Source organism: Pocillopora verrucosa, chromosome 5 (assembly GCF_036669915.1).
Source record: "Pocillopora verrucosa isolate sample1 chromosome 5, ASM3666991v2, whole genome shotgun sequence".
Classification (NCBI taxonomy): Eukaryota; Metazoa; Cnidaria; class Anthozoa; order Scleractinia; family Pocilloporidae; genus Pocillopora; species Pocillopora verrucosa.
In genome coordinates, this window is record NC_089316.1 from 20,110,289 (window position 1) to 20,137,486 (window position 27,198).

Below are 27,198 nucleotides of genomic sequence, written 5' to 3' on the forward strand. Positions count from 1 at the left end.
TAATCTCGTACCAGCAGACGGGCATTTTGTTGCGCATGTTCTATAAATTTAAGTTTGATGTGAGGAACCGCCGGTATGCGCCTGTGTCGGTTTCCCGCTCAAGGATCGCGTAAGAAAAGAAGAAGGAAAACACGTCGGAAAACAATAATGGATCGAGTATTTGAGGCAACTTTTCTTGTCATTTTTCCCTCTGTAACTTAGATGGAAGCAACAAAGTTTTAAAATTGTTGTGTGGTGTGTGGAAGGAAGTCATTTTCAAAAAGCAAAAGATTGTACAAACGACTTCGAGTCATATCTTGTAATTGTTTGGGCGATCAATGTAGATGATGTTATTTATGAAGGATGCAAGAGACCTGTCGAAGAGCACTAATTACTTGGCTGGTATACTTTTATCGTGTCATCGCTATCTCAAGTTATCGCTGATCATTTGAAGTACTCAATTTCCTGTGAGCGTTTTTTAGCGCTCCAACGGAACCGCTATTGCAATGCACTTCAATTTTAGCCAAAAATTAAAGTTTACAGAAGTTTGTTTTGTTTCATAAGCTTTTTTTTTTAGATGAATCACAGCCGGCGGGGCCGGTTACCAAAACGAAAAAAGGTCAATGTCGAGTAAAGAAAAGTAAGGCAACGTTAGTACAAGAGATACGGTCGCCTTAGATAAAAGAGCTTGAAAGAGAAATGGAAGAATAATTGTGGATTTTAGCGGAGTAAGGAAAAGTCTTTTCAATCATTAGTCTCAGAAATATCATCAGATATGATCAGTGATGTGGGGAAATTATGAATTACAACAAGTACTAGTTTGGGCTTTTAGTTGTAATATGAATCGGTAAATAAATCAATTATTTCCCAATAAAAATCATATTCATTTATCATTCCAACTGCACAACAAAATCATACACATTCTTTCCAACCTCATTCTCCAACCTATTAAATTCCAAGAGTTATGTGAAAATTCAATGGTCTAAAAAGACTCTTATTACATGCCAAACAACAAAGAAACAGAAGGGCCGATATTTAACAGTGAGGATAAAAAACAAAATATTTCCAAAAGCCTTATTTTTCCTGGGAACAGAACTAAATGAGGTCAGATTAAACTAATGTGGAGAGGTTTCTTGATCTCTTTATGAAAATGGATGATTTACATCTATCATATTTTTAAGAGAAATGAGACTTCAGTCAAAAGGGGACTTTGACAGTGCATATTCTGCAGTAATGGACATTGGCTTCAATGCCTATCTGGGGAAATTTATAGTTTTCTTGCCAGAGGTTTGGCTGTGCCAATTTTAAGGCAAACAAATCATGTCAGTCACTTAGAAATTTTATAACTCTCACTGGAAGCTCAGCACTCTAAAGGAACATGACAATATTTCACCTGATCACTCCTTATATATTTTTTCTCCAATAAAATTTGGACAAAACTAAATCAAAAACTTTATTGGTAATTTTATAATTGCGAATAAGGTATAGACACAAGTTGCTTATAGCATAAGCTAGTTGAGGCAAGTTGCAAGGAGAGGACAAAAGATTGATCATTTATACCAGTAGTAAGCTTCTGGTACTAGGTAATTGCATTATTTAGGTTAGCGTCTGGTCAGCGGTCCTTTGCCTTTAGAGGGGCAAGGCTCTGGAACAATATATCTCCTGAATTTGACAGTGTGCCTCCCTAAAGGCATTTAAGGAGAAACTTAAGAGTCACATTCTTGCAAACAGTTATTAGTTTTAATATAATAAGTGATATTAATGTAAATAGTCATTAGTTTTTGATATTATTGATCTGATGAAGTCATGTAAATAGATGCTGAAAAGCCCCTTGGGGAGTACCTATTAAAGTTTTCTTTCTTCTTTCTTTCGTCTCCTCACTATTCAAAGCTGAAACAGCTTCTGAAGGCCTCTTCACCCATTCGGTTGATCTCTCTGAAGATTTGAAGTTCACTTGATGACTGTATTGAAAAGTGTAGACTGAAATTTATAGAGGCTACCATATTACACCTTTGAATCTCTTTCATGGGTCAAAAACAGCATCGACTCAACTTTAAAGCTAAATATATAACTTGATTGATGTTTGGATCAACTTCTGTAACGTACAAATATATTCTAGTTCTCGCTTGTCTTCGTTAAAATCAAACTTTCGCCGCGCAAGAAACAGATAGTAGACAAATTTGGTATTTCAGTGCCTAGAGTTGCCAGGATAGAGAACAGTTGGTTTTATTTGCCGTTACAGTAAAGGTATTTCCAGAGGTATTTCCAGCCAGACCAGTTGAAAGAGGAGAATTTAAACATGAACACAAGTTACAAAGTGACCTAGCTTTTTAATTTTCTTCGCTTATCGGAGGAGTTTGACACGTTAGAGAAAAACCGTTGAAGTTAACAATCCTAAAGAGGGACGTCAAGAGAGGGTATAAAAGATGCCAATACGATTCTGGCATATTGTTTCACTGACTACTGATCCCGCGTGTAAGCCCTTTAATCAACTTGTGATATCTAGATCTTAACTCGTAGTGGTTTACCGTCGTTTCATTCAATCTAAGCCAAAATAAACAAACACGCGCAATAAGACATCATTTCAACCGATACTAAAGTAATACACGACATCTGAAGAAAACATTCTATATCCTGGACAATCCGTTCAACCACCAGTTACTTGAAAATACCGCTGACTAGCATGCTTGTTGATATGTTGATCGCTTTGCAAGTTCGGAGAATATCGTCCCTCCAATCCACACCTTAACTCTTCGACAACCCGAGCATAGGAATTTTAGTATGTTGAAGGGCTGGAAAATAAACTGACTGGAGCTCCTTTCTAAGGTTGGCTTTTAGGCTAAGCTATATAAATCTACATCATATTTGCATGATGGGAACAACTCTTCGTAGCAGGGGTGAACTTGTTGTTGAACTTTCAATGGGGCGAAGCCTCTAAAAACCACAAAGAATCATGGGAGTTAAGCCTGAAGAAGAGAAATTTTGTATTTGACTTTTGTTGACCTTTCACATTTTTTAAGAACAAAACAACAGCTCAGCATCAACAAATTTTATTCGACGGCCGCTATACGTTTTAGGCTTATCCACCACACTGAGACAAGGGGAATCTCACTCAATACAAAACTACGCGGTTACTTCAAGCTCACCACAAACGATTAATTCAACTCAAACAGTGTCTAGCATCTAATTTCTCCTTACAGTGCAAACCTTAATCAAAATTTAAGAAAACGCGAATATAGTAAGTGATCACTACCTTAAGAAGCTCTTGACTGTTAAACCAATTCTCTATGTCTGTTCCTCAGGAAACGCACATAGAATAATAAGGAGAAAATGCACTCTAATTTCAAGCTGTGAGGTATTAAATGAGATGCTTCAGGGTGGTAATGTGCTTCACATGCTCTGGACATTCGAGCTGTGACGAAAGGTTTTCGCTCGCTAAACTGGACTTCGCGGGAAACGTACAATAATGGGGAAAATAACTCGGTAGAGACCATTCGACTTGCGAGAACGAAAACTCATCACGATTTCCTGACACACGGCGATCTACTTCAAATGAGCTTTTACGAACGTGAAGGATAAGACAGCATTTTGGTTCCACAGTAGACTTTTATTCGTACGGCACTCTAACATACATCATGCCAGAGTCAAAGCTGAACTTGTAATCGGCACGCAGTCGTCTATGTAATCGAAAAAGCTTTACAAAGTACTTGCTTAAATATGAACTGGTGTGAGGTTCCATTGTTTTCTAAATCTACCATATTTGAACAGTATAACAAAAGAAGCGGAAAAGGTCTCTTTGAAGTTGAACAAAAACTACTTAAATATTCCCATCTGTTTCTACGACGGAAGAATTTCAAAGTCAAGAAAGCGGATACAATAAACTCGAGGCCATTTAAAACAAGAAACTTGGGTGAGAATTCACAGCTCTGATATTAAAAATATATCTATCTTAGCTACAATAGAGCAGCTTAGGAAATAAAAGTGGAAAAGCCATTAAAAATTTCTGCGTATCTATGCAAGGTCAGTGTGGGAACTATCGTATGAGAGGAAATTAAAATTGTGAGCACAAACTCAGCTGCCGACTACCATGAGAACCAATTTTCCAGAAAGACCATTAACACTTATATTTACCTAAAAATTTCACTAGTAATGGTGAACAAAAGTACCGACATGCAGACGTACAATGACAGCAAGCAACAAAGCAAAAATCTTTCAGTTTACTACTTAAAAACTACCATGGTTTTTTATAATTTTTTTGACTTACTGGAATGAAAGAACTGAATGAAAAATGGAAAGTTTACGAATAAAGATGTCCCAAATAAACACACGGAAGAATCAGTAAATTTTCCCGTAACAGAGCGAATCCCGACATCAATGTTCTTTAGCCTGCGGTCCTTGGGTGCAAAAATACGCGTAAATATCTATTCTCTAAAGCTAATCTATCTTATCTTCGAGCGCAAGACAAAAGGAACGACTCATTGAACGCGAATGCTCGATACAGACACTTTTTGGAGCACTAACAAAGACAAATGACGTAATAGATAAGAGAAACTAATCATTCTTTATAATATAAGACTAAGGAGAGGTATTGCCTACAATCTCTCGCAACAAAACTGTTCTGCTAGACGTTTACATTTCACCAATTTGTGACACAAGGCATTGTACAAAACTGTGTAAGTGGCTTTGCTGCCTTCGCCTTGTTTCCAAGCCAGTAACATTTTAAAAGCCTTCGCTTCTAGCCCCTCATTGGCTTTATCAAAGCGAGTTATTGCAGCTTGGTTGAATTCCAGGCGTCTTCCTAATGCCTCCCATTTTTCTGCAAGTTCCAGAGACAGATATTCTAACTCGCAATCTGTTGGTTCACCATCTTTAACCGTAGGGATATCTGAGGATAACAATGGAGGGAGAATAAAAAATTAGAAAATGGGTGCTTCAAGGCTTTGGCGAATAGCGAACAGTTGTGGCGAAAGGGGACTTCTCTTTTTTGTATCATTCAATACCGAAAAAGGATGTCTAATAAATATAATGCCAGTCTCTCTGCATAAACAAATTTCACAATAGATAAACGTGTAAAAGTAATATGCAAACTTAATGAAAACACAAAATTTATGGCAACATTTTCAATCTCGGTATCTTAAATAATTCAAATTGATCGATAAAAATCGGTAAAATTTTTCGCACGTGCAAACAAGTATGCGGATCGGATTTCGAAGTGAATATGCAAATTTTCAGCGTGTGGAGAGATCTGAAGTTAAATAGAAATAAGAAGCAAGACAAAACTGGCCAATGAACGTTTCGGAAGAAAGCGTTATTCAAAACAGTTATTGATTTTCTGTTAGAAGCGTAAAACGTGCGAATTTCTTACGAGTACGAAACCTACGAAGTAGAATCATCATGCTTAAATTGTTGTTTACTTCACGGCTGGAATATTGCGCAGCGTTATGTTGAAAATACTGAAAGGTCTACGTTTTGACACAAAACCTTCCATTAAACAATTCTTTTTGGACATGTCATCATTCAAACATGATATTTACCGGGTCATGGAATCTTCATAATGTCGCTAGGCCTCGCTTGAAAGTTCAGTTTCCACTCTACGGCCCCGATTCGCACAGCTTCAGAGAATCGTAGTATTGTTGACTCGAAAGCTTATTTTGTCGCTTTTAAGACCTTGATATCCATTATTTTCCTAGCAGATTATTCTACAGCATTTCTAATTTTCATTCTGTGTTCCAAAAGGTCTAAAACGATCGGAAAGGAACAGAAAATCCGACTTGGAGATATTGAAAGTCTGCCGCGCGGACACCATTTTTTCATATTTGATCATTTCTTGTGAACGCATAAAATGAAGCCTTTCTAGTACCCCCTATAGTCGTCAAAATAACTGCGCAAAACACGGATTCTGATCGGTTTATAGATCCTCTGACAACAGAGGAACTTTGAAGACAAAATTCTGTTTAGTAGTAGTAGGGGAGACGGGGGGAAAAGCGTCTCCCGCGCGACACGGGCGGTTCAGGTGTCAATGGATTAGAGAGTTCGAAATTACATATTCTAAAATGTGTGATTTTTTAATCCAAAAATCTTTAAAAATTTGAAAATTTCGAACGTTGATTTCATTAAAATAAAATTAGTTAAGAAACGAGTCGAAAATATTGTTATCAAATTAAGCAATTAAATGATACCACGCCAAGAGTTGCATGCAGGTAATGCGGCCATCAATTCAAGCGTTCAAATGCCCTTTCCAGGGACAGCAACTGCGACTTTCTACAAATTGATCAGGCATAAAAACCTAAGCCTTGTAGACCTTTTCTTCCCAACCATTCTTTGACGAAAGTGAACTGTTTACCTTAAACAACTCCAAATTTAAGAATATGGCACTAACTTGCATTTCACTGGAAAGTCTTAACACTTCTGGTTCATATTCCCCACCTCAGCCGGGCAGTAAAGAAAAACAGGGGGTTTTGCTAAGAACAGAGTTGTTACCATTTCACCAGAGAAAACAGTTGGATGACAGTTGAGGTAAATGAGGTGCACGAAGATCCTAGTCGATGTTTTGGTATTTCACAGAAAATCTCAAAGATCTCACTTTGCCTACGAATAGTTGTGATACAAAATGGCAGGATGCCCTCGCATTGCTGTACGAATTTTTGAATTTGTGCGACAATAACACTAAGTAGAAGAACCCTAATGCTGCTGATCTTAAAAGAGAGAGATGGTTGATAACCATCTGATTTGTGTGATGCAGAATGAAGCAATGGACAGAGCACCTTATAGGTACCAGTAACAGAGACGAGAATATTTAAAACGTCAGACAAATGAAAATTTTGTTTACTGCCTTTTAAGTTACCTGCCACCTGACCACCACTTTCTGCAAATAAAAACAAAAGAGTAATTATGCCCAGTATTGTCATGATATTGATAAACCATCCATTTTTGTTGTTCTTCAATTAAGGTAAAGGGGGGGGGGGGTGGTTGGGGCTCTTGTATGATATGTTGACCTAGCTCACAAAATTTCCAGCTAAAATCAAACAATTTGAAAAGAAATTAAGAAAGGCCACATAATGCAAGATGTGTGCAGAGAGAGGAGAGTAGTTACGGAACTAGTAACTTTGAAGGGGACAATTTAGTTCTAGTAAATGTTTCAGTTATAAAACTTTTATCAATGTGGGCCTTCTTAAAACATAAATTTCTTATTTAGTTGAATTGTGCAATTGACATTGATATTAGTTTGTTACACCCATCTTGATCTTATGTCAGAGTCTTCTCACCAAAACTGATAGTAATCTGCTGTATTGTTGTCTAAACATGTGGTCGAAGCTTGCACAATTTTAATTGTGTCAATTATGTTAAATTTTGGTCGTGATTGAAAATTCCCGTCAGCCATCAGTTTAGTATTTAGTCAAGTTGTTCTGTTTGCTATCAAGATTAGTAATCAAAAATAGTCCCAATTGCTCGTTAACAACACAGCTAAAGCAAAGCCTAGACTAGGTTTCTTTTCAATTGCATAAAGTATTACAGACAGGATATCAAAGTTATGAAAGAGAAAAGAATTTCTTCAAAGCCTTAGCATTTTGCAAAACTTTTATAGTTCAATCATGTTCTATGACATCTGAATCACTAATTATTAGCATTGATCAACCAGCCTTGTTCTTTGTATAAGCGTTTTTTGACAATTATAATAGACCCTTTCCACCCTAATATCAATATGCATATTCTCCATACTTTCTCTACACATTTCTTAAGGTTTTGAAAAAGAGAATTCATTTAACAATCAAGAGCTTCTTTAGCTGTTGATGATTTCCCTTATTCTCATGACCTTCATGTTTGAATCAGGGTTGATCTTGTAAGGAGAAAATAGATGCCAGTCACTCTTAGGTGTTGTTAAATGACATGCGTTGTAAAGTTTACTCACCTTGAACAGACTTTGTTTGTTCATTCCCATCAGTTGTTTTACTCCTTACAGAAGTTTTTGGAGCTTCTTCTGTGGAGAAAGGAGAGAAATATCACATTATGGAATGCTACCTAGTTTGGAAACCTGCAAACAGACTTCCGTTTAGAAGACAAGAAAAAATTAGAAATGCTGGATGTCTTAAAGTCCATTTTGCTCTCTCACTTCCACATTGTTTCAATGTTACTCTCCTTAAAACCAATCTTGCCCCCTTTTTTCAAGAGGAGGCTTTAAATGACAATGTTAGGAGAAATTACATATTGATAAAGTTCTACAGGTATTTCCATACATTTCCTTATAAGTTGAAAGTAAAGCAGAAACAACTACAGGAGTTCAACATACACTAAATAACTTCATCTCAATCAGCAATTACACACAGGTCTTTGCTTTTCCAAATTTAATAGTTTTAGAAACATAACTCTCTTATTGCATGATTGACAAATCGAGATTAGTTTGTTGCGCCCATCTTGATCTTATGTTACAGGCTTTTCAACAGAACTGATAATAATTCGCTGTATTAATGTTTAAATGTGTGGTCAAAGCATGGTAAATATCAATTGTGTTCATTGTGTCAAGTTTTGGTTGTGATTGAAAATACCTGTTAGCTGTCACTTTGGTATTCATTCATGTTGTTCTGTTTGCTATCAGGATTAATAATCAAAAATAGTCCTGGCTGCTCATTAACAACACACCTAAAGCGAAGCCTGGACTTGGTTTGTTTTCAGTAGCTCAAACTGTTACAGACAGGATATGAAAGTTATGCTACAGAAAAGAATTTCTTCATAGCCTTGGAACTTTGGAAAACTTTCGTAGTTCAATCGTGTCCTATGACATCTGAATCACTAATTTGCAGTATTCACCTACTGGCCCTATTCCTTGTATTAAAGTTTATTGACAGTTATAATTAAATGACATGACTTGTAAGTTTACTCACTTCGGAAATACTTTGTTTGTTCATTCCCATCGGTTTTTTTTCTCTTTAAAGAAATATTTGGAGCTTTTTCTGTGGAGAAAGGAGAGAAATGTCACATCATGGAATGTTACCTAGTATGGAAACCTGCGAGAAGACTTCCATTTAGAAGACAAGAAAAAAGTTGAAATGATGGATTTCTTAACGTCCGTTGTGCTCTCTCACTTCCACATTGTTTCAATGTTACTCTCCTTAAAATCAATTTTGCCCCCTTTTGGCAAGAGGAGGCTTTAAATGACATAAGAACTTTTGAAATGAAATAAGAACTTTGTCTGTAGCATATTTGATTCATTGATTTGTTTCTCACAATTTTCTTGACAGTTACATTCTTATCGTAATTTATTCCTGAATGTAACATGCAATGTAAAGGGTATTCACCTGGTACACACTCATTTCTTAAAGTTGTGGCTGAAAAGAGGGGTGCTTATTGGAAGGAATTTACTTAATATGCAGGGTGTTAAGTAAGGAACTATGAACTGTTCTAATTTTGATGTAGTTGAAGCTTAAAAAAGTTATAAATAAAGTGGTACTTGAATCAGGTTTTATTTTTATTAGGGAAAGTAGGAAAGAGGGGGAAGGTGATTGTTCAATGCAGGGGGGGGGGGGGGCAGGGGAAGAAAGAGTTCTTATTTGATACATTGGCCTAAGGGGAGGGCTTCTTAAAAGGATGGAGTATGGGCACTTATACAAGGAAAGACAAAAGTTTATCATAGAGTTAGACTGGAAGATGCTGATAGACAAGACAAGACAACTTTATTTTACCAGGGTAGCCCAGTCAGCTGCAAGGCTGGTATCCTTAGGGGCCCTGGGTTCAATAAAAATTACATATAAACATTTACAATAAGATTACAAGGTTAGGTAAAATTTGCTAAAATTTACAAAAGGGGAGAAAAGAAAAAAAAAAAATCAGATAAAATGTCCTTTAAGAAGGCGTTTAAAAATTGCTAGAGAACTTGCCTAGTCCTATTGTTGCTGCAATGAAAAGCTTATTTACCAGATTTTTTTTAATTCTTCCATGAATTTTTCAGTGTCATACCTGATTTACTGATTTCTTCCTCACAATTCTCCTGATGGTTGAAGTCTAATTTCATTATTCCTAAATGTAAATGCAATAAAATATTTACTGACCTGGTATAGACTCTCCTTGTTTCTTCCTCCCTGTTTCTTCAGAGTCTAGAGAGCTGTGCAGAGCTTTACCGACAGACAGTAAAGAGAAAAAAGAATTTATCTGAGCATTCCAGCCAAAGCTACCTGAAAGTGTCATAAATTAACTCAGAGTACCCTCCTAGCTGGAGAGTTAAAGTTAAAGCTACTGTACTTTACCACTAAATATTTCAGTTACTAATAAAAATAATAGTACTGAGTCTAAAAAAAAGACACCAACCAAGTTGACCATGCTTGTTCAACTTTCAACAGTACCTGCTTTATGTCTTAAGTAAAATAACTACAGAAAGTATTTCCCATGTAAATGCACTTTACCGAGTACATATTTAAAAAACTCTGCAACACTGTTCCTAACCTTTTGGGTAAGATTATTACCTAACAATTAAGTTTACCTTTCCTGAGTATTAACCATTTTTGACTATTTGCTTGATTCAGGTCTATAAAGAATTTATGATTATTGTAGGTCCAAGTTGACTCACGGCTGATTTAACTTTTTACCAGACTAGCTGTTTTATCAGTTATTAGACCATTTAAAGCTGAAACATTTAAATTTAAGTAAATTTACCAAAGACAAGGTTCTTCATCTTTATCACAAGACTCTTACAAGGCTCCTCCCAGCTGTACTTCTCCAAGTACTTTTCACGTAGAAATCTTGACTCTGAAAGTCGCACATCTCTCTCTTTCTGACGGACACGCTTGATTTCTTTGGCCCAGTCTTTAGGATCTTCAGAGTCTACCACACTCTGTGAGCCTAAAGTGACTTTCTTCAGAGCTTCTCCGAGTCCTGAATTACCACTGACAAGTACAGGCAGACCAGCAGATAACGCTTCCAGAGCCGTTATTCCGAAACCTTCTGTCCTGGATGGCATTATTGCGAGATCCATTTCACAGAATAAGTCAGCTAGCACTTCTCTGCTATCATCAAAGCTGCGAACAATAAGCTGACTACGACTAATGCCATGGTGGAGCAACCTTTCTGCCAAAATATTTCCTTTTCCTCCAGCTGGGCAGACAAACTTGAGTTTGTAAGATTCATCTTTCAACTCAGCAATTGCTTTGGCAGCTATGTCGTACCCTTTGACATTGAAATCTCCACAGTTGTCACCACTTCCAATTACAAGAATACAGAATGTTCTTCTTTCTTCAGTGGCTTGCTTTACAGCCAAAAATTCAGAGAAAATGCTAGGAGTAAGGTCAAAAACTTTTTCTTCCTGTTTAACTGGACGAAGGTAACGCTTGTAAGCTTCTGCCAGCTTGGGTCCAATTGTGATAACTTGATCAGCCATTTTACAGAGTTGGATTTCTGTTTCTTGCATCTGTTCACCTTCTGAAATGTTTTTGTACATTCCATCTTCTTCAGGAGCAGAGTGAACAACTTGAATCCATTTGCAATGACTGTAATTTGGATTTCTCTTGATGGAAGCAATTGGTCGGCCAAGGTGAACTCCATGACCAATGACACAGTCCATTGTATGGTCTCTTGGAGGAAATGACAGGCAAAGAACTGGGTCATAACCAGGAACTCTATCTGCTTTGATGAGCTTCACTTTGTGACTTTCAGCACTGCTCCTGTCCACTTCACTGCAATTTGGAAGCAAGACACTAACATCCACATTATGGTGTTTAGCTAACTGGATCGCCAGCTCTCGGTTGATAGTTGACAAGTCCCCATTAGTTGATGATTTCCACTCACTACTTAGCAACGTGACTTTCAGTGTCATGTTTTCCTGGTCTTCCTGCGACACACAGGCCACACTTGGAATCATGAAATCCTACAACAACAAACAAGAATGGACTATTGACAATAAGCTGTAAAACAATATTAAATCACAATAATGCATGTCCACTTGGTATGTAATGTCAATTCGTTTCTAAAACTGCACTTAAGTTTTATCCTTTGCCAAAAAGTCAGGTACATGTAGATTGAGACAAATTTAAACCAGGAAAATATTAAGTTACTTTAGAGATGACTACACTGTCACTGTCACTGTCACTGATAACAACCATTACAGTTACAGCTGTACAAGGAATTAAATTTGAAAGTAAAAGTTATCCTTAAAGGGTCTTTCTTTTCAACTCACTTTGAAATTGGTACATGACTTTTTTAGTCAAACTGAAAAGATTTAGGTGAAAAAGAAAACAAGGGGCAAATTAATGTTTTTGTCAAAATAAAAGCTTGGTATTTGTAATAGATTTAGATTTCTCTTCCTACCTTCTGTAGCATTGACATCACAGGTCGCTTTTAATTCTGAAAAATTACCCTGGAAAAAAAACAATACAAAATGTGAGTTTACTGAGTCCAATTAGGCTTTCTATTTCCTCTTAGAGTGTTGTTGAGGCCACTTAAGGCAGTACTGGAGGCTAATTTGACCTTTTGGAGAAGCTTTAATTTAAGATCATTGTTTCAATTGCCTATTTGCACAATTTGACAATTGGAAAATGGCCCATTTTTGAAATGAGAAGTTGTTTCCAAGGACAAACCTTGCTGCAAATAGAGATAAGATCCTGGTCTAATGGTGTTTGCCATTCTTGTTGTATTTCCTTCAGAGGACATTTCTGACACATCCATTTCATAAAGAACCATTTCATAATAAAAAATAAAGTACTATGATCTTACCATGGATGGAATTCAGAAAAGAGATTAACAGTAGCTAACTATTTAGTCACTTTCCAAGCAACAAAGACACATTTATTTTTGCTAGCCTTTTTATTCAAAGAATTTTCCCTCATGTTTCCAATTTTCAGAAAGCATCACAACCATAAAGCAGCCAATAACCACACCTTTAATTTTGTCACACCATGTTAAAATGAAAGTTGCTATTATCAAATTCCCACACCATATCATATTTTTGTGGTTCCTATTGCCACTTTTTACAAATTAATCGCCTCTCCAACTGTATTATCTAAAGAAGGTTAGTACTTTGATCAGAATCTATGCAAACTAAAACTTTGCATGACAAAGGACAATTATAGCACAGTATGCCACTGTCTGCCAAAAACAAATGACAAGGTATGAGATAATTAAATTGTCAAAATTGAATATTACTTAGCAGACTGCACTGAAAATCTTTATTACCATCAGCTTTTTGTCTGTGCCAAATCATTGAGTGGTATTAATTAAAAATGGCTTGGATTTAGAGATTTTTTTCCTCCACGATGACTTTTCAAACACACCCCCTAATTCCATTAAATTTCACCAATATCCATGGCACTGAGCAAAATACAATTTTTCTCTTCAGATTATATGTAGAATCATGTATCCCATGTGATAATTTCAAGTCATTCTAACAAATCCGTCTGTAGTTATTTCATAAATGATTTGAAACAAAATTCACTCAATTTAGCGTCCAATACCACCTTAATTTGGTGTTGAAAATGTACCTTAACCCATTAGCACCTACGTGTAAAGCGTGCCTATCCAAAAGTTAAAATTTTGGAGAAACCGGAAAAGCAAACACAATGCGCAGTAAATATTTATAAATCAGCATTTCCCAAAACCAAGCTCCAATGAAAGAAGACCATTTAAATAACTTACTTTCAATGAAAAAAGCGACAGATGCTTATCAAGTTTTTACACTAAAAATCGCTAAAATTTTCCGCATGTGTGCAAACAAGATATGCGGATCCGGATTGTAAAGTGAATATGCAAATTTGGCAGATATGTTAAATGGAATTTGTAAATAAGCAAGACGAAACTGACCAAGGAACGTTTCGGGAAGAAAGCTTTCTTCAAAACAGTTGTAAATTTTCCGTTAGAAGCGAAAAAAGTACGAATTTCTCACGAGTACGAAACCCACGAAGTAGAGTTCATCGTGGTTAGCTCGTTGTTTACTATAGACGTCACGGCTAGTAAATTGCGCAGCGTTATGTTGAAAATTCTGAGAGTTCTACGTTTTGACAAAAAAATATTCGATTAAACAGTACTTTTTGGTCATCTCAGTACTTAAACATGATATTTACCGAACCCTGGAATCTTCATAATATCGCTAGGTCTCGCTTGAAGTCCGAAAAGTTCGGTTCTACTTTACAGCCTCAATTCGCATCGCTTCAGAGAATCGCAGTATTGTCGACTCGAAAGCTTATTTTGTCGCTTTTAAGACCTTGATATCCATTATTTTCGAAGCAGATTATTCTATAGCATTTTTAGCTTTTATTTTTGTGTTCCAGAAGGTCTAAAATAATCGGAAAGTAACGGAAAATCCGACTTGAAAATATTGACAGTCGGCCGCGCGGGAATCTGAGATTTCAAATTTGCATGTTTTCTCACGATAGCTTAAAGACAACCCACATGTACACATTTGAAGATAACAAGAGGATCTTTATATCTGAAAGTGGCATCGAACAGGTCCTGAAACGTACAGAAATAGTAATTCGTCAATCGAATACCTTTGATTTCTGAAGCACGTATAAACACGTGTTGCTGATTATTGCTTCTGGTTTCCACTGCTAAAAGCTTCTAAAAGGTATGACTACAACTTAGCCGGTGAACCAATCACTCGAGGACATGATTACGAGCTGGATATATATGGAACTTAACCAATGATTGATGCAAACTCTCCCTCTGTAGGAAGTCAGCTCAGTCTTCCGCACTGACTGTGAGAGAAAATATTGCTATGGGTGGGTGTGTAATTTTCGATTAATTTAGTCACATGATTAATTTATCAGCAATGATGCAGTCAGTGGAATGCGGGACGGTGGATTAAAGATTATGCCTGACAACGTCCTTTGGGGGTTAAATGGGTACGATACTGGAATGCGATTAAATGATAACCCATAGATACCAGCACTCATTCGATAATATTACAACAAAATGAAACGGACAATTCATCTTTATTAAAGAGAATTACTAATAAAATTGGGAGTTATAATTTGGTTATCTGTTATATACTGCATTCTGAGGGTAATATCCTCATTTCGTACGTCTTTCAATTTTTTCTAAAATACCTAGGAAACTGGGGGTAAAAAAAAAAAACAACCCTTTTTGGCCTGTTATAGCTCAACAAGAAACTATGAATCTACTTTTTACCTACCAACCTAATGACACAACACATCACTCTATACTTAAGGAGGGGTTGGCTGCTAAAACAAAGTCTTTCCTCAAGAAACTGATAAAGCTTCAGGATTTAGGGCAGCATAAACATCACACTAAATTATGGTCGTTCTACAGTTGGCTTTCTTTCCCAGCTCTTGAAATAAAAGAGTCATTCTTGATTCTTACCAAAGCCAAATCTTTTTCCTAAATAATAAATCCTTTACAGTACATATTAAATCATTGCTGGAAGATGGTTCATCTCTTTATTATTCATACCCTTTTATATCTCTGATAACCTTTCTAACTGATGTTTTAAGTAAAGTTTCATTTCCAAAATTTGACATAAACTTGTTGCTATTTCACTACTAACATTATCAAAGGCTGACTTACTTTCAAACCTTGAAATCACTTTCTAAGAATATGGCTTTTTAATTTTTAAACTAAATCCAAACATTTAACAGATCTGCATGTGGCAGAATCAATACATTATATGTAAAAAATTCTTGAATTTAATTTCACACAAGTAATACAAAAAAAATGTAGAAATACACATTCAAATAAATTCATAAGTTAATAGATGAGAAATTATTGAAAAAAAACTCCCTCTCTTTCTCCAAAAAAATTGGTGCTGGCAAACTATCTTCTTTCCCATTTGTGATCAAAATCGTTTGTTGAAAGAAAGAACAGACTCAAACGAGACTTCTTTCCAAGCAACTTGCAATGAACGTCAAACTAAATTATGTTAAGATATAAGCAGAAAAAAAACTTATAGGTCACCAAATCAAGTTTGATTCATTTCCATATGAAATAAGAATGGAAATGGGTTGACCATAAAACTAAACACCACAACAGACAGAGGCTTGTTTTTAGACCAGACAGCTTATTAAATGTATATATCCTACGTAAATAACACCCTAGACTATTACATAACAAAGATATTGGACGAATACACTGAATCAATGGTCCAGTAATCAAGCATGAATGAGATTAAGCTACAATCAAAACTGTCGATGGTGTGGGTGGGAGGGAAACTAGAACTTTCTTAAAGCTAGAAATAAACTTGTTGCTTGCTTCTTTGCTAGATTACTAATAACACGTGCACAGATACGTAAGCGGTAATACTAAAGTAATTTCGCAATTAATGCATGAATAGCCATTATCTCTACCCAAGGCTGATGACTAATATGCTAAACAAATTGCTCAATCTTAAAGAAAAGGGAAAATACTTATTTGCACCCTGCCTGTACCCAGTTCAGGCCTCTCAGTTATCGATGTCTAGATTCATATTAATAGAGATTAATATTCACCTAAACACCACAACAGAAAGAGGCTTGTTTTGGGACCAGACAGTTTATTAAATGAATAAATCCTACGTAAATAACACACTAGACTATTACATCACTAAGATATGGGACGAATACACTAAACCAACGGTCTGAACTCAGAAAAGGAGGAGCGGAAGTGTTAGTTAGTGTGAGGGTGTAGTGGGTTATGTCGTAGGATGGCTTTACAAAGCATGTAGGCGGAATGAAGCCGACCTGTTAAAGGCATGGTTAAATAGATGAGAATGGTGTCGGAGTGCCATTCGCCGAGAGCCTTAAACAGTTCAATGGGAACACCGCATTGGTAAGCAAATGATGCCCCACCCCTGGGAAGGGAGTGCCCCGCGAAAAGCTTAGGGTCAAAACCGAGCGGTGCAAGATGATTGCGCAGAAAAGAAGTAAAAGATCCACAGGAAAACCCTTGAACAAGCTGGCGGTCGTCCGACCAGTTAAATGTCTGAGAGCACCTGTTAGAACCCGAGGCCGTAAAGCGAAGCGCGTTGACGATGGCTGCCGTTGGAAATAACGGGGAGCGCGGAATGCAAGGAAGTGAGATTTCTATGCGCCCACGACACTGAATGGTATTACTCCAGCGAATTTTAGTGAGAACTCCCCGGGGGAAGATTTTAAAATCAGCCTTAGTTAATTGCTTACGCGGGTCAAAGGAGGTCGGCGACATGGGTAAAAGGTGGGATTTCCGAAACATGCCATAGAAGGCAACCATACAAATAGCCCAGAACGAAGCCTCGATGCTAATTTCCAAATTAAGCCGATCATGGAGCTGTAAGAGCATAGAGGCCGAGATGGGGTGTTTCTGGCTTTTCGTTAGCCCTTTAGATCGATTGATACCAGTGATCAGTGACTTAAGCTGCCAGTTATCGAGCAGCGGGTTGGGCAGGCCAAACTCCTTGTGAAGAATACCTATGATGATCAGATAGCTTTGAACGGAGCTTTAAGACTGCAGGCTAGGAAAGCGGCGTATGGAAGCAGTTGATCAAGCTGAACTGGGACCGGAGTGTAACCCATGTAGAGGCAGAACCTCACGTAGGTGTCGCGATGAGTTTTGAGAGGCCAACCGAGGGTCGTGTGCACCTAGAAAACACGAAGGAGTGATCGTGAGACGACATGTGATCAGTCAGCGCCAAATTGGCTGCCGCAGTGCAACCTAAGCGTCCCCAGTTACGACGGAATAAAAGGATAACAGATGAGGGTGCTCATGAAGGCGCGAAACCGAGTCAGTGATAGTGTTACGAGACCCTCGAGATAAGTGGCAGTTACATGAAAATTGTGGAGCGCAGAGAGCCAGAAAAGCGCAAGGAGCTCCTGCGTAATGATTTCGTCGCTCGTGGTACCCTTATTGATGATCTGCACGGTCGCCTGGTTATCACTGTAAATAATAACTAGATGGTTTGCCCAGAGGTGACCCCATCGCTGAGCAACAGAAAGTGGTTGTAGACAAGACCACGCTGGGTGGTCAAGTAAGGGGAATATATATAACGGCGTAATGCAGTTTACATACTGTAAGATTTTACACCACTATCTGCGTCGGTAGATTAATTATAATTCATTTATATATAATCAAATTATATTACTGGCGTGAAATTTACATTACATATTTTACTCTATTTACTATAAGATTTTACGACAGTAACTAACGGCGTAATTCTATTTAGTCTGTAATGTATATATGTAAGATTTTACGCCGGTAACTTGCAGTGTAATTTCTTCCAAACGGTAGTTATAATACGCAAGATTCTACGCCAGTACCTAACGGCGTAAATTTTTCCAGTTGGTATATATATATATACGGAGAGATTTTACGCCGTTAGTCAATGGCTTAAAATCTTACAGTATGAACACCGACGCAGACAGTGGCGTAAAATCGCACAGTCTATAGACTGTGTTAGTCACACATTACACCGTTATCTATATATTGCTCTGTACGCCCATTTTAATTTACCTGCCGGTCGCTGCAATTGATTTTTGGAAGTGTGCCCTTTACGGAAGAAACTAGAAACTATGGTCTGGCATTCGTGAATTTTCTCCTGTTGGAACGCCGTGCTACACGAGACTGTATCCAGGTCAACACCCAGAAAAGTTAATGTGCAGGTAGGTGGCATGAGTTTACGCTGACTGATAGTAAAACCTAAATCCTGCAGCAATTGTAGCAATTACGACTTCACAGGCATGGGTGCATTCCGCTTGCGTAGCACCAAAGACAAGGAAATTGTCGAGATAAACGACAATGTTCACAAAACCTCTCTTCCCCATCATGCGTCGAACAGCCTGTGTTAGACGATGAAAGATTTCAGGAGAGCTTTCAGCACCAAATGGAAGGCGGGTGTCGTAAAAACAACTGTCAAAATCTTTCCGCGAAAACTGCCACTTGCAGCCTGTAGCCTGATAATTTGCGGGGTGGGTGGGTCGCTACTGGTAAGCATGTTTGAGATTTATTTTAGCCATGAAATAATTAGGTTTTAAGAGTTTGATAGCGTCATCTAGTCAATGAAATTTAAAATACCGCGTGCTGATAAACTCATTGACCGCATGCCCATACGGTCGAGAGCAGTCATGGATAAGCCGTACCTCGGAAGAGTTCGGTCTGAGAATCGCTCCTGAAGCGCTTACCACTGTAGGTTTCGTAGCCGTAATCACCTAGTTTCCTTGCTGAATTTCGTTGCGAATGGTTTTTTCCACCAACAGTTTAAAGGTGGGATTAGTAGCCGATTTATAATTGCGCATATTTACTTCGGTGAATTGCGTATTAGGGTCCACCAATTGAAAGCCGTTGAAAATGCTATCTGCCAAAAACGCCTCGTCCTCTTCCCCCGCGAGTTCTTGCAGCTATAGCTTTGTGTTAAGCGGTGAACTTAGGAGCGCTAGTCAATTTTGCGTGGCCGGTTTAATTTGCTGTTGCAGTGAAGATTGCGCAACATGAACGAAACCTGAGTGGTTAACACCGCAAGCTTTTCCTACTGACACGCGGCGACTGCATACGTGTTCGTATGTACAATTGTGAATGCTTCAGCCCCTTGAACTGCTAAAGTTGCGGCAAAAATAACTCGCCCATCACTAGTGAAGGGTACGAATTGTGCAGTTAAAAGACCTGAAAGTAGGGGAGGTTTTGGTAGAAATAAGTTCTAAAATAATGGAGTGGAGGTGATTAGAGCCGAAACTCCACGGATAATTATGAGGCGAAACTCGTCATCGTACTTGAGTACCGATACCCACTGGTAACGGTTTGAAAGTTCCATCGTATAAGCAAGATAGTTTTGTACATCGTGTGGCGTACTTAGTTTGTTACTGGTTAGAAAATTATAAAAAATCCTAGTATTTCCAACCACCCACTACCAAATTGAAACTTACTCTAAATGGGGCTTTTTTAGGCTTTATGACACTACTAATTTGGAGTTTCCACCGTATGCTATGGTTCGTTCGTAGATCTCAAATAGTGCATGACTTAGTAAACCAATACTTTTGGTATTTACTATATTTGACGTCATCGTAACCCCTTTTAATAAGTCAGAAACAACAGTAGAACGTTTATGTCACATGTATAGATGTGTTAAACTATTTTTGTACTGTGCCAGTGTGTTCTACAATGTGTTTCATCAATGTTTTTTCTCTTCTCTTGCCGAGCGGGCAATTTATGGAAGGGGAACCTGATAATGGTTTTTGTAAGTTATTTGCAGTCCTTTGCCTGAATTTTTTTTTTTAGTAAAGAGGGCAAGTTTCTAAAGAAGCTGTAGTGCTGTGTCGGTGGGAGAGAACAACAGAGTAATGTAGTATTATCAACTGAATTAATAACGTAAACTGGCCACCGTAAAGAGTAACAGCTGACGTTTCGAGCGTTAGCCCTTTGTCTATCGCTCTGGCGAAGGGCAAACGCTCGAAACTTCAGTTGTTAAATTCTTTACGGTGGCCAATTTAAACGCTAGACGCTAGAAATATCAAAGTCGTTTTCCCATTAACAACCACCTTCTTTTGCTCGGTGATATAAAATTTTATTGACCAATGTTATAAACTCGCTTGCAAAGGTTAACTAAATATTTATTATAGTTGGAGTCACTGTGATGTTATCATTTCTCATTAAGTGTCACTAATTCGAGTGACATTTGGCATAAATATCCTCGTTTTCTTTTCTATTTTTTTAATCAAGATAATAGCACGACTTTATGAAAATTACGAGTGCTCACTCACTTCAAATTGCCTACAAAAAATCACTTTTAATTCATTTATAAATGATCTAATTTTCCGGATACCTTCACCTGATAAAAGAGGCAAAGAAGAGGTAAAACACGCAAAAAAATCATACAACCAAACCTTGCAAGCATCATTGTGCGTTCGGTCAAATCAACGTGTTAAGTCAAAGGGGAAAATTTTCGGCACGCCTTTCTTTTTAAGCCATTAAACAGTTCGTTATTGAATTAACAATGTTCTGCACTGTAATAGCTCTCTTCTGCATTGGTGTTACATGAAAACTGTATTGCAACCAATCAGAATGCAGAAAGTTCTTCATGTATTCTGTGAACAGGTTTCCTTGTAAAATGAGATATTCTTAACAGCGATCGCGTTAAAAGTAAAGGGTATGTTTTATTATATAAAATAGTATTTCAAAAATAAATCTGAAGTGCAAAATACACTGGCTAAGCTTCTGAATTCAAACTTCATATTTTCAAACCTTGCTTGGTACAAAAGTAATCGAAGGCATTTTCAGCTAAGACATAACCTTGCTCAACGAAATGCCATTTACGTTCATATTTCTAACTTTTGCATAAAACTACACAACATTACATTACACTTCTATGTTCTATAATAAAAAATGTTATATGGTCAAAAAAATAACCCATTTACTTGTGAAAAATATACAAAATCAAATGAATTTTAAAACGTCTCAAACAAAAAAATGAAGAGGCCGGTAACACTGCAGAAACTTACTCTTCTGTCTTTGAAATCAGTGCGTTCTTGTAAAAAAAAACACCCTTTTACTTGTGAAATATATACAAAATCTTATCAATTTTAAAAACGTTTAACAAAGTAAAAATAAAATCACTGGTAATATTGTACAGACATACACTTCAGAGTGGGTTCATTTTCCAAACTCTCCAACACTGACAGCTTTTCCTTTATAGAGAAAGCCAGAGGAGAACATCAAATATTCACGACTCCACGCAAACTGCAACCAAAGAGACACAAACCGATGAGTATTTAAAGGAGAGAAATGAAGATACCTACGACAACTGAACAAGAACACGCTGCACTGGTTCATACCGTCTCGTACCACAGGCAGCCCAGCACTAATACCGCAAAATACCATTCATTCGGATTATTCCTTTGTTTTAAGCTTATAGCTGTGCTATGACAAAGTCTGTCCACATGCGACCGACTTTCGTCTTAGAGTGACTTGTACAAGTTTTATTTCATGAAAGCTTTCAAAAGCTGGGTAACCAAATTCTGAGAAAAATGCCTTCATGTACACTGTGATTGAAATCAATCAGCTTGATGGGACTAAATCGTTACGTTCAGCAAACACGCCACAGGAAGACCAAGTTCAAGAGGTAAACTTCAACGAAAGAAGCTATTCAACGGGATAAATGTCATAGTGCATGACCTTTAAACACTGCACGTGGATCTATACTGAGTTGGAAAAATCCTAAAATATCATACAGTCTGTTAAAAATTTACATTGGCAGAAATAGAACCTCTTGGTTTACACAACGGTTTTAAAGTTGGCGCGGCAAACAAACCAACAACTTATATTTTGACATTGAAGATTTAAACGAACACAAAATAAGCTCAAGAACTTATCAGACCAACCTGAGTTAATCATTGCCAGTTGTTGACTCACTGTTAGCTACGTGACTCGGCAGCAAGTCCAAGACATCTGAGTCACGTAATGAGGCATGATATAAAGAATCCTGCCCTCTGTTATCTTTTGCCAAAGGGTTGGCTCCCCGTTCCAGGAGATACTTTATACTCTGCAACTTGCCATGACAAACAGCAATGATAAGAGGTGTTTCACCATCAGCTGTTTTTGACTCAATGTCCGGCAGGTGAGTAAGGATAAGATCAACGGTATCAGGGTCACCACTTCGTGCTGCAAAATGTAGTATATCCCATCTGTTGCTATCAACAGAGGTTACAGTTGCCCCCTTCTCAAGAAACCATTTCACCGCATGTAATTTGCCACATAAAGCCGCCGCCATTAGTGGTGTGCAACCCTCGCCTGTTTTTGACTCAGTGTTCGGCAAGTGAGTATGGATAAGATCAGTGATATCAGTGTCTCCGCCCAGTGCGGCCATATGTAACGAATTCCATCCCCTAATTCATAATAATACAGATGCCCCCTTCTCAAGAAACCATTGCACTGCATGAAATTTGCCATTCACAGCAGCCACCATTAGTAGCGTCCAACCACCGCCTGTTTTTGGCTCAATGTTCGGCAAGTGAGTATGGATAAGATCAATGGTATCAGGGTCACTGCCCTGTGCGGCGAAATGTAATACATTCCATCCATTGCTATCAACAGAAGTTTCAGTTGCCCCCTTCTCAAGAAACCATTGCACTGCATGTAATTTGCCACACCAAGCCGCCATCATTAGTGGCGTCCAACCCTCGTCTGGTTTTGACTCAATGTTGGGCAGGTGAGTATGGGCCGGATACGATCAATGATATCAGTGTCTCCTCCCTGTGAGGCGAAATGTAACGAATTCCATCCTTTGTTGTCCATCAGGGACGGATCCCCTCCTCCCTGAATCAAACTCTATACCACTTGAACATTAATACGCAAAGCAGCATCCATAAGCAGTGTTGTGCCTGTTGCGTCTCCGAAGTCAACAGAAAATGCGAAAGGAAGCATGGATTCAGCTTAGTGATGTTACTGTCCCCTCCAGCAGGGTGTAACTGATTCAATTTTAATTTTTTAGACAAAATCTTTGAAATTGACACTTTCGATCGCTGTTCACAGGGGTGGTCTGGCCAAAAATGATTTTTGGCTTGTGGCGAAGCAAGAAAAGAGAATTGGAGAACAACTAAACTATTTTTGAAACATGTGTCCTAAACCCTTTAAATGGGCCAAAAATAAAAGAAAACCTTTTTCCGACGGGAAGTCGAGAGGACCGCTCTTAGCGGGAGCGGCACTAAACAGTGTTTATAGCAAGAGCAATTTGACATAGCCGTATCTTGCGTCACAAATACTGAGTAACCACTTGGCTTCAATTGCACAATCAGTCATAATTTTTGCGTCGCACTCTATTAGGCACGGTGCTCTATTCGGCATTTCCCAGACCCCAGGTAGGCGAGGTAACTCGCCTGGCTATGATCGAAAATAGCCCGCGTTTACATTCTGTCTTACAACCCCGGGATTCCGGAGTGAAGTTTCTCGAGGTTGTTGTCGCGTTTGAACTGAGGGAGTTGAGATTTCACTGCGACAACGTGTGATAAAACGTTGGCATTTTGTTGATTTCAAAGTAAAAACGCGATTTAATTGCTGTCAGGGTTTCATTGGTAAGGGGACGTAAAAATCGGTGTTTAACCCTTTAACCCCTCAAGGTGACTAACCTCTAATTTTTCCTGACAACATTAAGCTCGTGATAATAAATGAATAAAGGAGTTGATAAAATAAAGAAGCTCTTGATTGTTGAACAAATTCTCCTTGTCAGAACCCTTGGAAATGTCTAGGGAGTAGTATGGAGAACATGTAAAACGTGCTAGGGAAGAAAGGAAATTTACAGAGTTTTAAAACACACGTGTTTCACTATTATTTTGCTCCTTTGATCTCTTTCGTTTATTTTTATTACAGATTCACTCCACTTGATTACAAATAGTTATTAAATTAAATTTATCACCGCAATAAAGAGACCTTGTGAAGGAGACAACCAAAAGCGCTGACGGACCATGCTAGGGATGTCCTACTAATTAAGGTGTAAGAAAAGTAAATACAAATATAGAAATAAAAGTTCTAATTATCCTCAATAAAATTTAAAACATTCCTGTTAAAGGCTGCAACAATATTTTATTCTCTAATATAATTAGATAAACTATTCCAATCATTCATTAGCTTAATTCCAAGTCCCGCTGAGGAAATGGAAATCGCTAACAATAGTTATTGTTTGGTTCATAACTGGATTCCGAAAGGATTGTTGTTAATCTCCAATGAACCTTCCTTTTTTTCTTCGTAAGTGACAATGAAGAAGCCAATCAAATGAAACCTCATTTTCACTTGAGAAAACCAAGGTCGACAAACGAGGCACAACGCACCAAAAAATGTTGCAGGAACGAGAAATGGAACTGCTCGTGTGAAAAGCGAGGAGCGGGTCGCGAGATACGACAAGGCATGCAAAAAGCTAACTATGACTCTTGGACTGTCTCAATGGTTTATAGTATAGTCGTGATTGTAGGGAAACAAATTGTGGCGTATTTCGTTGTCAACTTTGTGGGGTCACACAATCTTTATCAGGGCAATGACTCCCTCACAACAGAGACCTTGTGATCTTAATCGGTGATGGAGGTGGCTTCGTCAGTGCCAGCATCGAAATTAGGCGTAGAGTGCAAAATTTTCTTGGAGTGTTCCATGACGCTATGTTGAGTTATGGCTCTAAATGCTCTGAAATGCTTTTTGAAGTTGAACGTAAGGAAAATAAATTCAATCGAAATGAAACATGACATCAATTTGATATGAAAACAGCTCCGGCCTAAACTTAAGCAAAGTACCATTATTTGGAACGTTTCCAACTCACCCGGTTCAGACTGGAGTTTTGAACCCTTGAAATCTCGTTTGTCTAATTTTTACATTTTCATCGGTATAGGCATTTCAAGCCAATGCACTTCTGCAGTTTATCTCAATTATCGATTTCCTTCTAAATCTGGGAGAAAGGCACATTCCTCTACGTGCTGTTTATTCATGCATTGCTGAGATCATGGTGCTATATAGCCTAAAGCAACATTCTGATCGACAGTGTGATTTAAACCGTGATCAAATGTTCTATTTTTTCTTTCGATAAGAATTACCTCGATTTCGTTTTAAAAATATCGATATATGAAGAATACATTGAATAACTCGTTGTTGACTGAAATTGTACATATTTCTTATTCAGTTGTACATGCAGAATAAAAAAAATGGTTTTGTTAGTCCATCAAAATTAAGAGTAAACGCGTTCATGTTTCAAACCCCTTAAATGAAGTTTCACACTAATGATAGTGTTTTGTTCCTAGTAGACATGTACACTTTTGCACAGTTACGATAACTTTTCACGGTGTGATGTCTTTTCTTTACGCCCCTTCGTCATTTGGGTTGTTTTTCTTTTCATGCGATTCATTGGAAAACTAACGTCAAAAAACTTCTAATTAAATCTAAGATTTTAAAGTTTCCATTAGATAAATCAGGCTGAAGAAATCTCTGGTTGGCCAATTTGCATCAATAGTCTGTATGCCTATGAAGTCATTTTTGGCCAGGCTCGTCACAAGAGCCGATTAAAGTGACTGTAGGGGCCTTCCACTTTAACCTGTAAACACGATAATCAGAACACTGTGATTAAACGGCAAGGGAGAACAACAGAGTGCATGAATTGCGTTTGATTATTGAGATGGGAGCCAGCGATGAAGCATGAAATATGAAAACCACAAACTTCATGATTTGTGTTAAATGAGCAAAGTAACAAATCGAACAACAAAAAGGGTGACTGTTTTCAACTCGGTAATGAAAAGAATATTAAGGATCCTAACTAACAAATATCACTATAAAACAGAAATTACAATTAATTGGAGTAATGTAATGAGTTGTACCTTGCACGGGTTGAAGGCTGACATAGTGCAACTCATAAATAAGTCCCAGCACAAGAGGTTTGCTTTCGTCAACTGGACAATGTGGCGTAATGATTACATCATTGCTATGGGATAGACAGCTGACCACCTGAATGCACGTTTCAAAGTAGTTTGCTGCGGCACACAGAATCACGTGATCACCCCAAGCGCCATCTTGTTCCATGTGTACTAGGTATTCAGTCCATGTTTGATGTCCATGGACAAAGTCAAACAGATCTGTTCCATCAGGCTGTAAGAAGAATCAGTTAAAGAAGGGAACTAAAAGGGATTGTTGATAGAAACCTGAGAGCATAGAGTACGAGTCAGGGAGTAGTTTTATCATAATGGTACGAGACGACCTTTAATTAGCAATTTACTGCATAGTAACAAATTTTGTCATGGAAACGTCCTTGAAAACGGCCGTGTATATTCCAAAACGCTTCGCAAACAGCCGGAAAACAACAGGAAAGATCCATCATTCAGGGAATGACCAAAATTCTGCCGTCTGATGGAGGTTTAAAGAAACTTTTTGAAACTAAAAGATTCAAATGACTAAAACTGTGGTGACTGGCTTCTTCAGACCCCACGTTAAGAAACATATGAATTTAACTGTAACCAACGTCACTGTGTGGTTTCTTAAGTGATACAGTTAACTCTATCAAGGTCCCTTTTTCACTGGGGGTTCAAGCTGGTATCAGAGCTCCAGAAAAAAGACCATCATTCCATAAAGGAGGAGTAACAGTGCTCCTGATCATTTTACGCTGTGAACACTGGGATAGGTTCTGGTAGTGCTAACGATATGGCCCGTGTTATCACTAAACCTTTATCATACTCTTTCAATAACATCACGTGACCTACCCTAATAGACATACCAACATCAACTTAAAAACTTCAGATAACTAAAAGAAATAAATAACACTAATCCGTCTGTCTGCATCAGAGAGTAAAAGAATATCAAATTTTTTTGCACATCTTGAGTTTGTGA

At 37.8% G+C, this 27,198-nt stretch overlaps 1 protein-coding gene and 1 pseudogene across 1 annotated transcript; both read right to left on the reverse strand.

Annotated features, from left to right (window-relative positions):
* Positions 1-3,062: 3,062 nt before the first annotated feature.
* On the reverse strand, positions 3,063-14,659 carry LOC131775880 (uncharacterized). Its single transcript, XM_066167752.1, has 8 exons — positions 14,445-14,659; positions 12,271-12,319; positions 10,624-11,830; positions 10,023-10,085; positions 8,859-8,927; positions 7,889-7,957; positions 6,824-6,844; positions 3,063-4,864 (listed from the first exon to the last, which is right to left on the reverse strand). Exons 2-8 carry the CDS (start codon positions 12,286-12,288, stop codon positions 4,572-4,574), a joined length of 1,740 nt encoding a protein of 579 aa, XP_066023849.1. The 5' UTR covers positions 12,289-12,319; positions 14,445-14,659; the 3' UTR covers positions 3,063-4,571.
* Positions 14,660-22,234: 7,575 nt separating this feature from the next.
* On the reverse strand, positions 22,235-27,083 carry LOC131775872 (putative ankyrin repeat protein RF_0381; annotated as a pseudogene).
* Between the last annotated feature and the right edge of the window lie 115 nt (positions 27,084-27,198).

What these genes read in the sequence shown, in the direction of transcription:
- LOC131775880 (XM_066167752.1), bottom strand. An exon ending in GATGAAGAACCTTGTCTTTG is followed by an intron (nt 10,086 to 10,623) that starts GTAAATTTACTT and finishes CTGTCGGTAAAG; the next exon opens with CTCTGCACAGCTCTCTAGAC. An exon ending in ACAAACAAAGTATTTCCGAA is followed by an intron (nt 7,958 to 8,858) that starts GTGAGTAAACTT and finishes CTTTCTCCACAG; the next exon opens with AAGAAGCTCCAAAAACTTCT.